This window comes from Symphalangus syndactylus, chromosome 5, assembly GCF_028878055.3.
Source record: "Symphalangus syndactylus isolate Jambi chromosome 5, NHGRI_mSymSyn1-v2.1_pri, whole genome shotgun sequence".
Lineage (NCBI taxonomy): Eukaryota > Metazoa > Chordata > Mammalia > Primates > Hylobatidae > Symphalangus > Symphalangus syndactylus.
Genome location: NC_072427.2, coordinates 147,321,381 through 147,332,517, shown reverse-complemented (window position 1 = coordinate 147,332,517; position 11,137 = coordinate 147,321,381). Strand labels below are relative to the sequence as shown.

The following is an 11,137-nucleotide window of genomic DNA, read 5'->3' as shown; positions in this document are numbered from 1 at the left end:
AATGTTGGGTTTGGGAATAGGAAGGAAAATCGAAAACTGTAGACTTTGTCCATAAATGTTAGTGCTGGAACCCAACTCTAAAAACTTTGTTCCTTTGGAAAACACCTCCCTTCCCCCAGAAACACACACACACACACACACACACACACACACACACAAGATGGGCACGGAGTAGTCTTGAAAGACATGACAAATCACCAGACCTGAGAAGAAGCTAAAGAGCCAGAGGGAAAAAGCCAGAAGTCGACTACCTGGGAGGAGGGATAGACAAGAGAGCAAACTAAAGCAAACTAAGGTGGGTGCTGAAAACAAGTACCATTTTCAACATTAACTGATGCCTTGGCTTCATGCTATAATGCCATGTGGTGTTTTACTATGACCTCAGAGTGAATGAAAGAGGAAAATGGAGCTAGTTGAAATTTCTGCCTAAACTAGCCAGATTTTGAGACACTAAGTTATCTCAAATCAAGAAATCACCCTAATGAGAATTTCAATAACCTCAGGAATTTAAGGTGCATGCATCCCCGCCCCCGCTTTTTTTTTTTTTTTTTTTGAGACATAGTCCCGCTCTGTCACCCAGGCTGGAGTATAGTGGCGCGATATCACCTCACCACAACCTCTGCCTCCCAGGTTGGAGGGATTCTCCCGCCTCAGCTTCCAGAGTAGCTGGGACTACAGACGCCCACCACCACGCCTGGCTAATTTTTGTATTTTTAGTAAAGAGGGGGTTTCGCCATGTTGGCCAGGCTGGTTTCAAACTCCTGACTTCAGGTGATCCGCCTGCCACGGCCTCCCAAATTGCTGGGATTACAGGGGTGAGCCACCGCGCCCGGCCTTTTTCTTTATTTTTAAAAATATTAAAGTTTTATCCCATTCCTGTTGAACCCTATTCCTGATTTAAAAGTTGGAAACGTGGTGAACCTAGAAGTATTTGTGCTGGGTTTGTCTTCAGGTTCTGTTGCCCGGTTTTCTAGTTCCCCACCTAGTCTGGGTTACTCTGTAGCCACTTTTGCATTACAATGGCCTTGGTGAGACTGGCAGACGGGATTAACTGAGAATTCACAAGGGTGGGTCGGTGGGGGGTGTGCCCTCCAGGAGGGGTGGGCCTAAGGTGATAGAGCCTTCATTATAAATCTAGTGACTCCAGGATTTTAACGTTTTGCTGGACTGAGCTGGTTGCCTCCTGTTATTGTGCAGGCGACTCACTTTATCCCAACTTCTTGATACTTTTGCTTCTGGAGGTCCTATTTCTCTAACATCTTCCAGAAAAGTCTTAAAGCTGCCTTAACCTTTGTTCCAGTCCACCTCTTAAATTTTTTCCTCCTCTTCCTCAATACTAACATGAGTGTGGATCCAGCTTGTCCCCAAAGCTTACCTTGCTTCGAAGCATCCGACTGTAAAGAATCTTCACCTATGCCTGTGATTTGTGGGCCTGAAGAAAACTATCCATCCTTGCAAATGTCTTCTGCTGAGATGCCTCACACGGAGACTGGTAAGAAAAAAATTTATCCTTGAAAGGCCAAGTTCCTTAAGGGAAAAGAGAGAAGGAGAGAGGGTTAAGGGATCATTTCCCTCTTGAGCAATGATAGACCATTACTATAAGCAAGTGTTATTATCAACTAATCCTCTGGAAACCCCTTTTTTCAATTGTAACTTGGTGGCACCTGCCCTTTGAACTATGTCCCAGGTCTCAGGAGTGTGCACTGAGTTGAAGGACACAGAATTCGGCAGTTGAACAGTGTGCAGTAAATTTGAGAACCTATGGGCTTAGGCCTGGTGGAAACAGAAATGTATCATTATAGTTAAACGAAGGTGATGCGTACATCTTCACATAGCACTGGACACACAGCTATAGCAGATTTATTGCTAATTAGCCAGAAGACCTAACATCATAGCTCAGGGATGAGCATGATGCTTTTGTTTTGCCAAAAATGGCATGACAAATCATGATGAGATTTCTGTAATTAATATATAATTTGGGTAATTCTTTCTATGTCAGTAACGTCTGTCTCTTCTCCATTCTCTGGGTTTGTGGATGTTACTGGGCAGCTCTGAGACTGAGAGGATCTCCCGTGTCTACTTCTCCTAAGTCCTGGGAAGTGTTGACCCAACTTTATGGTAAAGATAATTCCAGAAAGTTTAATCTACTGACAGTCAAACAGAATGTAGCTAGAAGTCCAGTTTGGCTTCAAAACCTGTGCTAGTACTTATGCTTCTGACTGGTACTGCAAGGGGTGGGGGATACTCGGGATACTCATAAAGCCGCTACCACTTTTTGAAAATCAGTTTTTCAGTAGTTTTCAAAAACTCGAGAATGAACCAACTTTACCAAGAATGCCATTGGTAACACTGAACGCTGTAAAATAGCTTAAAAAGCGCATTTACATTATGACTACAGTTGTAAAGAGTAGGTTGTGGAAAAGGAATAGGTAAACATGATTGCTATATTTGAGCCTTACATTTCTATGTCACCCTGCTTTTCTCTTTTAGAATCAGGGACTCACTGTCACATAGGCTGGAGTACAACCATGTGATCATGGATCACCGCAGCCTCAACCCTGAGCTCAAGTGATCCTCTTGCCTCAGCCTCCCAACTACGAGGACAAGAGGCGTGTGTCACTATGCCCAGCTAATTAAAAAATTCTTTACTTTGTAGAGACAGGGTCTCACTTTGCAGCTCGGGCTGGTCTTGAACTCCTGACCTCAAGTGATCCTCCCCCCTCAGCTTCCCAAATCGCTGGGATTACAGGTGCTGACCCACTCTGCACGGCTATTCACCCAGTTTTTCTAAACTTTGCATTAATGTTCTCGCCTTTATAATTTTTCTTTCTTTTTTTTTTTTTTTGAGACAGGGTCTTATTCTGTTGCCCAGGCTGGAGTGCAGTGGCGTGATCTCGGCTCACTGCAACCTCCGCCTCCCAGGTTGAGGTGATTTCTCCTGGCTCAGTCTCTCGAGTAGCAGGTATTACAGGTGCATGCCACCACGCCTGGCTAATTTTTGTATTTTTTAGTAGAGAAGGGGTTTCGCTATGTTGGCCAGGCTGGTCTCAAACTCCTGACCTCAAGTGATTCACCTGCCTTGGCTGGAATTACAGGCATGAGCCACCGCTCCTGGCCACCTTTATAATTTCAAATGTTAAAAACACATTGCTAGGTTTGGGAATGAGCAAGTGGGGATGTTTCCCTTAGCACACGTCAAGTGACAGTTTATACAGCTAGCTAATATTTAGGATTTTCCCCAGTTCTAATCATTAGTTGAAAGGCTTCCTCTGCTTTTCAGATCTACTTGCAAGAGAGAAGAGATTGTGAATTTTTGCTGTTTTAGAGCTTGTCCATTTGTTCTGTGACTGCAGGGGTAGAATTGAGAGTTGAACACTGGGAAAACCGCACAGCAATTAGGTATTTAAGTGATGACTAAATCTAGATACTCATTTCTAGTTACAAAATAAGTATATGCCAGGCCCTATGCTAGAGAATTTCAGTTGGTTACCTCATTTTAATTAACAAAAATTTTGGATATGAGGTCAGAGCTAGTAAAGGGAAGCCCTGGATTGAAACAGAAGCTTATCTAAATTCACATATCCTGCTGGTCCTAGCATTGAGAACTGGGCAGTCAGTTGCTGGTTTTGTTTTTTATTTTTTTGAGGCACAGTCTTACTCTGTCGCCCAGGCTGGAGTGCAGTGGCACTCTCGGCTTACTGCAATCACCGCCTCCTGGGTTCAAGCGATTCTCCTGCCTCAGTCTCCCCAGTAGCTGGGATTACAGGCATGCGCCACCACTCCTGGCTAATTTTTGTAATTTTTAGTAGAGATGGGGTTTCACCATGTTGGCATGCTGGTCTTGAACTCTTGACCTCAAGTGATCTGCCCACCTCGGCCTCCCGAAGTGTTGGGATTACAGGCGTGAGCCACCCCACCTGGCCGAGGTGCTGGTTTTATAGAATCCCCAGAATCATGTCATTTAAGCAATCATGTAGGTGTTGATGAAGATCATAAACAAAGTGATTTAGGGTGAGATGCAATAGGTGAAGATTGGTGGATCTCTATTCTGACCTATTAACACCCAGTGTGGGGGCTTTTGAGCGTCAGTTTAAAGCAAAACATGGTAGCGCCAGCCTGGTGCGGTGGCTCACGCCTGTAATCTCAGCATTTTGGGAGGCCGAGGCAGGCGGATCCACAAGGTCAGGAGTTTGAGACCAGGCTGACCAACATTGAGAAACCCTGTCTCTACTAAAAATACAAAATTAACCGGGTGTGATGGTGCATACCTGTAATCCCAGCTACTTGGGAGGCTGAGGCAGGAGAATCGCTTGAACCCAGGAGGTGGAGGTTGTAGTGAGCCAAGATTGCGCCATCGCACTTCAGCCTGGGCAACAAGAGTGAAACTCCATCGTAAAAAAAAAAGGGGTAGTGCCACTCAGCAATGCATTGGCCACTATTATAGATCTCTCCCAACGCAGTCTATTATATACAAAATGGAGATACTGATACAACTTCTTGGATTAATACTGTAAAAAGCTTGCCAAAGTGCCAGGGCTGGTTAAGAAGTTGCTTCTTATTACTTAGATCTGGGGTTCTGGGAATTACCAAAGTACTTTGAAAACAATTTTTTTAACAGGATATTTTAATATTTGAAAAATTTTAGCCGGGCGCGGTGGCTCACGCCTGTAATCCCAGCACTTTGGGAGGCCGAGGCGGGCGGATCACGAGGTCAGGAGATCGAGACCATCCTGGCTAACAGGTGAAACCCCGTCTCTACTAAAAATACAGAAAAATTAGCCGGGCGTAGTGGCGGGCGCCTGTAGTCCCAGCTACTTGGGAGGCTGAGGCAGGAGAATGGCGTGAACCTGGGAGGCGGAGCTTGCAGTGAGCCGAGATGGCGCCACTGCACTCCAGCCTGGGCGACAGAGTGAGACTCCGTCTCAAAAAAAAAAAAAAAAAAAAAAAAAAGGAAAAATTTTAGCCGGGCGCGGTGGCTCAAGCCTGTAATCCCAGCACTTTGGGAGGCCGAGGCGGGCGGATCACGAGGCTAACACGGTGAAACCCCGTCTCTACTAAAAATACAAAAAATTAGCCGGGCGTGTTGGCGGGCGCCTGTAGTCCCAGCTACTCAGGAGGCTGAGGCAGGAGAATGGCGTGAACCCGAGAGGCAGAGCTTGCAGTGAGCCGAGATTGCGCCACTGCACTCCAGCCTGGGGGACAGAGCAAGACTTCGTCTCAAAAAAAAAAACCAAAAAGAAAAATTTTAGACAAAAGTGTCCTTTTATTTGTTCCCAACAGTCTCTCCTCTTCCTTCCTCCATGGATCTGCTTATTCAGGACAGCCCTGATTCTTCCACCAGTCCCAAAGGCAAACAGCCCACTTCTGCAGAGGATAGTGCCACAAAAAAGGAAGACAAGGTCCCGGTCAAGAAACAGAAGACCAGAACTGTGTTCTCTTCCACCCAGCTGTGTGTACTCAATGATAGATTTCAGAGACAGAAATACCTCAGCCTCCAGCAGATGCAAGAACTCTCCAACATCCTGAACCTCAGCTACAAACAGGTAGGCTTGTTTCGTTGTTGCAATAAGGTGAACAAAAATTGGACTAGTTTGCATGGCTAAGATCTCTGTGGATGCATGTAGATAGATATACTATGTGTCAGTACCTCGCCTCTTGCAAGTAATTTAACTATGAAGATGAAATGCTTTTGTAACTTTCTTCACCTCTTTCCTTAAATATTCTATTATGTGAATGTGTCATAATTAACCACTTTCTTGCACAGACCAATATTGTGAAAGTCTTTCCAATGTTTCCTTAATAAAAAAGAAGTAGGCCGGGAGCGGTGGCTCAAGCCTGTAATCCCAGCACTTTGGGAGGCCGAGGCGGGCGGATCACGAGGTCAGGAGATTGAGACCATCCTGGCTAACACGGTGAAACCCCGTCTCTACTAAAAATACAAAAAATTAGCCGGGCGTGTTGGCGGGCGCCTGTAGTCCCAGCTCCTCGGGAGGCTGAGGCAGGAGAATGGCGTGAACCCGGGAGCCGGAGCTTGCAGTGAGCCGAGATCGCGCCACTGCACTCCAGCCTGGGCGACAGAGCGAGACACCGTCTCAAAAAAAATAAAAATAAAAAAAAATAAAAAAGAAGTATGTAGGGCCGGGCGCGGTGGCTCACGCCTGTAATCCCAGCACTTAGGGAGGCCGAGGCGGGCGGATCACGAGGTCAGGAGATCCAGACCATCCTGGCTAACACAGTGAAACCCCGTCTCTACTAAAAATACAAAAAATTAGCCGGGCGAGATGGCGGGCGCCTGTAGTCCCAGCTACTCGGGAGGCCGAGGCAGGAGAATGGCGGCTGAGGCAGGAGAATGGCGGCTGAGGTAGGAGAATGGCGTGAACCCCGGGGGGCGGAGCCTGCAGTGAGCCGAGATCGCGTCACTGCACTCCAGCCTGGGCGACAGCGAGACTCTGTCTCAAAAAAAAAAAGTATGTAACTCCACTTTCCAGGTTAGGAGAATCCCTAACTCACACTGGTTCTCATTAAAATAAAAACTTTTTTCCTTTTTTTCTTTCTGCCAGCAACCTCCAGCTTGTTTTGTTTTTGTCTGTGTACATTTGCTTACTAATAAGTCCAATCATTGTTTATTACTTATTGGCCATTTTCTTTCATTAATTGTCTTATCCTCTTCTAGGCTTTATTTCCTTCTTTTCTTTTGTTTATTTTTGAGACAGTCTCACCCTGTCTCCCAGGCTGGAGTGCAGTGGCCTCATAATGAGACATCATAATGACATTAGCATTACTTTGACTGGTTTAAGTACAAATGAATGAAACCTCCACCTCCTGGATTCAAGGGATTCTGCCTCAGCCTCCCAAGTAGCTGGGATAACAGGCGCCCGCCACGACACCTGGCTAATTTTATTGTATTTTTTAGTAGAGATATGGGGCTTCACCATGTTGCCTGGTTTTCAACTCCTGACCTCAAGTGATCCACCTGCCTCGGCCTCCTAAAGTGCTAGGATTATAGGTGTGAACGACCACACCTGGCCCTTGCCTTTATTTTCTATCCAAAATGTTTATTTTTCTCATTTTTTCTGAGACAGTCTGGTTCTGTTGTCACCCAGCTGGAGTGCAGTGATGCAATCTCGGCTCACTGCAGCCTTCACTTCCCAGGTGCAAGCAATCCTCCCGCCTCAGCCTCCTGAGAAGCTGGGACCACAGACGTGCAGCATTACACCCGGCTAATTTTTTGTATTTTTGTAGAGACGGTGTTTCCTCATGTTGGCCAGCCTGTAGCGAACTCCTGGGCTCAAGCAATCTGCCCGCCTTGGCCTTCCAAAGTGTTGGGATTACAGGCGTGAGACATGGTGCCTGGCCAGGAATAAAAGTTAGCAATATACTTTGATTCAAAGTACCTCTGTATTACTAATATTTTACAATTTCTGTCATTTTTTCCTACAGGTGAAGACCTGGTTCCAGAACCAGAGAATGAAATCTAAGAGGTGGCAGAAAAACAACTGGCTGAAGAATAGCAATGGTGTGACTCAGGTAACAGGAAACTTCATTCTGTTCTTTCCTTTCAGTGATCTTTCAATCTTGTCCATCCCTGAAACACACAACTCCAGTCACAGACAGTTCTGGTTGTCCTTGTACCCTTTCTGTTAATCCCTCCTTCTCTTTCAGAAAGCCTCAGCACCTACCTACCCCAGCCTCTACTCTTCCTACCACCAGGGATGCCTGGTGAACGCGACTGGGAACCTTCCAATGTGGAGCAACCAGACCTGGAGCAATTCAACCTGGAGCAACCAGACCCAGAACATCCAGTCCTGGAGCAACCACTCCTGGAACACTCAGACCTGGTGCACCCAATCCTGGAACAATCAGGCCTGGAACAGTCCCTTCTATAACTGTGGAGAGGAATCTCTGCAGTCCTGCATGCAGTTCCAGCCAAATTCTCCTGCCAGTGACTTGGAGGCTGCCTTGGAAGCTGCTGGGGAAGGCCTTCATGTAATACAGCAGACCGCTAGGTATTTTAGTACTCCACAAACCATGGATTTATTCCTAAACTACTCCACGAACATGCAACCTGAAGATGTGTGAAGATGAGTGAAACCGATACTCAATTTCAGTCTGGACACTGGCTGAATCCTTCCTCTCCACTCCTCCCGTCCCTCATAGGATTTTTCTTGTATGGAAACTACGTGTTCTGGTTTCCATTGTGCCTATCCAGTCAATCTCATGGAGGGTGGAGTATGGTTGGAGCCTAATCAGTGAGATTTCTTTCTTTTTTCCTGTTGGATCTTCCTGGAGAAAAGACATTTTAATAACCTTGGCTGCTAAGGACAACACTGATAGAAGCTGTCTCTGGCTATAGATAAGTAGATCTAATACTAGTTTGGATATCTTTAGGGTTTAGAATCTAACCTCAAGAATAAGAAATACAAGTACAAATTGGTGTGATGAAGATACATTCCTATTGTTTGGGATTGGGAGGCTTTGCTTATTTTTTAAAAACTATTGAGGTAAAGGGTTAAACTGTAACATACTTAATTGATTTCCTTACCGTTTTTGGCTCTGTTTTACGATATCCCCTAATTTGTTGGTTATGCTAATCTTTGTAGAAAGAGGTCTTGTATTTGCTGCATCATAATGACATTAGTACTACTTTAGTTGGTTTAAGTTCAAATGAATGAAACAACCATTTTTCCTTTAGTTGATTTTACCCTGATTTCACCTAGTGTTTCAATGAGTAAATATACAGCTTAAACATAAATCTTTGTTAAATTTTTGGTTGGGGTGGAGAAGGAAATTAGCTGAGGAGACTGCTATCTTAGAAATACATAGAAATAGCTGAGCGTGGTGGCCCATGCCTGTAGTCCCAGCTACTTGGGAGGCTGAGGCAGGAGAATCCCTTGAACCTTGGTAGGTGGAGGTTGTAGTGACCAATATCATACCATTGCACTCCAGCTTGGGCGACAAGAGCAAAACTCCATCTCAAAAATAAACAAATAAATAATAAATATGCCAGTTTTAGAAAAAAGGGCACTTAAGTGCATTGTAGCTAATCTACAAATATAATGGGTTATTTCAGTGTATGAATCTATAATTGATGCTAACATTTAAAGTTTCATCAGCGGCCAGTATGTAAGTAAATTCTAAGGCTAGTTGAAATAGATTTATGTTCTCACCTGAAGAGCAGCTACGCAGGCATCTGAATTATACTAATAATCCTTTACCGTCCTTTTCCCATCTTGTGACTGCCCTAAATGTATCTGATCTGAGAGCACTTCACTTCACTCTGGTCAGAGTGGTTTTTTCCAGTCTTTTCTCTCATTATTTCCCCAATTGTCCAATGTTACTCTCTAAGACTATCCAGTCTAATTATCTAGATATCGGCCGAGAGAAGTAAGGTATAGTTCAAGTGTTTGGTTTTTTTTTGTTGTTTTATTTTTTTTTATTAAGACCAGAGTCTCACTCTGTTGCCCAGGCTGGAGTGCAGTGGAGCGATCTCACCGCAACCTCCGCCTCCAGGGTTCAGTGATTGTCCTGCCTCATCCTTCCAAGTAGCTGGGACTAAGGCGTGAGACACCATGCCCAGCTAATTGTATTTTTAGTAGAGACAGGGTTTCACTATGTTGGCCAGGCTGGTCTTGAACTCCTGACCTCGTGATCCACCCGCCTTGGCCTCCCAAAGTGTGGGATTACAGGCGTGAGCCACTGCGCCTGGCCTATTGTTTGTTTTTTAGACAGTCTCGCTCTTATTGCCCACGCTGGAGTGCAGTGGAACAATCTTAGCTCACTGCAACCTCCGCCTCCTGGGTTCAATCAATTCTCCTGCCTCAGGCTCTCGAGTAGCTAGGATTACAGGTGCCTGCCACCGCACCTGGCTAATTTTTTTTTTTTTTTTTTTTTTTGTATTTTTAGTAGCGATAGGGTTACACCATGCTGGCCGGGCTGGTCTTGAACTCCTGACCTTGTGATCTTCCCGCCTCAGCCTCCCAAAGTGCTAGGATTACAGGCATGAGCCACCGTGCCTGGCACAAATTTTTTTTTTTTTTTTTTTTTTTAATACAGAGTCTTTCTCTGTCGCCAGGCTGCAGTGCAGTGGTACAATCTCGGCTCACTGCAACCTCTTCCTCCTGGGTTCAAGTGATTCTCCTGCCTCAGCCTCCTGAATAGCAGGGATTGCAGGCGCCTGCCACCATGCCCAGCTAATTTTTTTGGTATTTTTGGTAGAGACAGGGTTTTACCCTGTTGGCCAGGATGGTCTCGATCTCTTGACCTCGTGATCCACCCACTTTGACCTCCCAAAGTGTTGGGATTACAGGCGTGAGCCTTTTTTTTTTTTTTTTTTTTTTTGTTTGAGACGGGCACAGCATGGAGTGCAGTAGCACAATCTGGGCTCACTGCAACCTACACCTCCCAGGTTCAAGTGGTTCTTTCTCCTGCCTCAACCTCTCTAGTAGCTGGGAGTAGAGATGGGGATTTGCCACGTTGGCGAGGCTGGTCTGGAACTCCTGAAGTCAGGTGATCCACCTGCCTTGGCCTCCCAAAGTGCTGGGATTACACGTGTGAGCCACTGCACCCAGCCTTTTTTTTTTTTTTTTTTTTTAATGGCTCTTGCTTTGTCCCCAGGCTTTTGTGAGTGCAGTGGTGTGATCATAACTCACTGCAGCCTCTACCTCCAGGGCTCAAGCAACACTTCTGCCTTAGCCTTCCAAGTAGCTGGGATTATAGGTGCAAGCCAGGGCATTCAGTTCAAAGTTAGTTTCTGCTACAACATAAAGAACAATTCATTTCAAGTGTCAGATACTTCAATTTCGTGCCAAGCCATATTTGTTATGGACCTAGGAGATAATAGGAAGTACCGCTTGAACAACTAAAATAGTATGAAAATTCCATTCTCCAAGTCACTACTTCACACACACACGATTTGAGAAAATCTGAGTATGATTTGTAAAGATCCTGTTGCCTATACTTGGCTTTTTCACTTTAAACACTTTATATTTTAAATGAGAAAAGAAAGAGCTCCTCTAACAGATTTAAACTAGGACTTTTTGTTGTTTTTGTTTTATTTTCAAGCAGGGTCTCCCACTGTTGCCCATGCTGAAGTGTGCAACGGTATGATCTCAGCTCACTGCTGCCTTGATTTCCACGG

The 11,137-nt window shown here is 45.2% G+C and overlaps 1 protein-coding gene across 2 annotated transcripts; it reads left to right on the top strand.

Moving 5' to 3' along the window:
• Positions 1-1,341: 1,341 nt before the first annotated feature.
• NANOG (Nanog homeobox) lies at positions 1,342-8,079 on the top strand. Of its 2 annotated transcripts, none has more exons than XM_055280766.1 (4): positions 1,342-1,492; positions 5,281-5,543; positions 7,441-7,527; positions 7,711-8,079. In XM_055280766.1, the coding sequence occupies exons 1-4, from the start codon at positions 1,342-1,344 to the stop codon at positions 8,077-8,079; spliced, it is 870 nt and encodes a 289-aa protein (XP_055136741.1). The 2 variants fall into 2 exon arrangements, with proteins under 2 accessions (XP_055136741.1, XP_055136740.1); XM_055280765.1 differs by having other exon boundaries at positions 7,663-8,079.
• The last annotated feature ends 3,058 nt before the right edge of the window (positions 8,080-11,137 follow it).

Excerpts from the sequence above, each read along its gene's own strand:
- NANOG (XM_055280765.1), top strand. The coding sequence starts at position 1,342 with ATGAGTGTGGATCCAGCTTGTCCCCAAAGCTTACCTTGCTTCGAAGCA. Across the intron at positions 5,544-7,440 it reads TGAACCTCAGCTACAAACAG|GTGAAGACCTGGTTCCAGAA; the intron begins GTAGGCTTGTTT and ends TTTTTCCTACAG. Across the intron at positions 7,528-7,662 it reads ATAGCAATGGTGTGACTCAG|AAAGCCTCAGCACCTACCTA; the intron begins GTAACAGGAAAC and ends CTTCTCTTTCAG.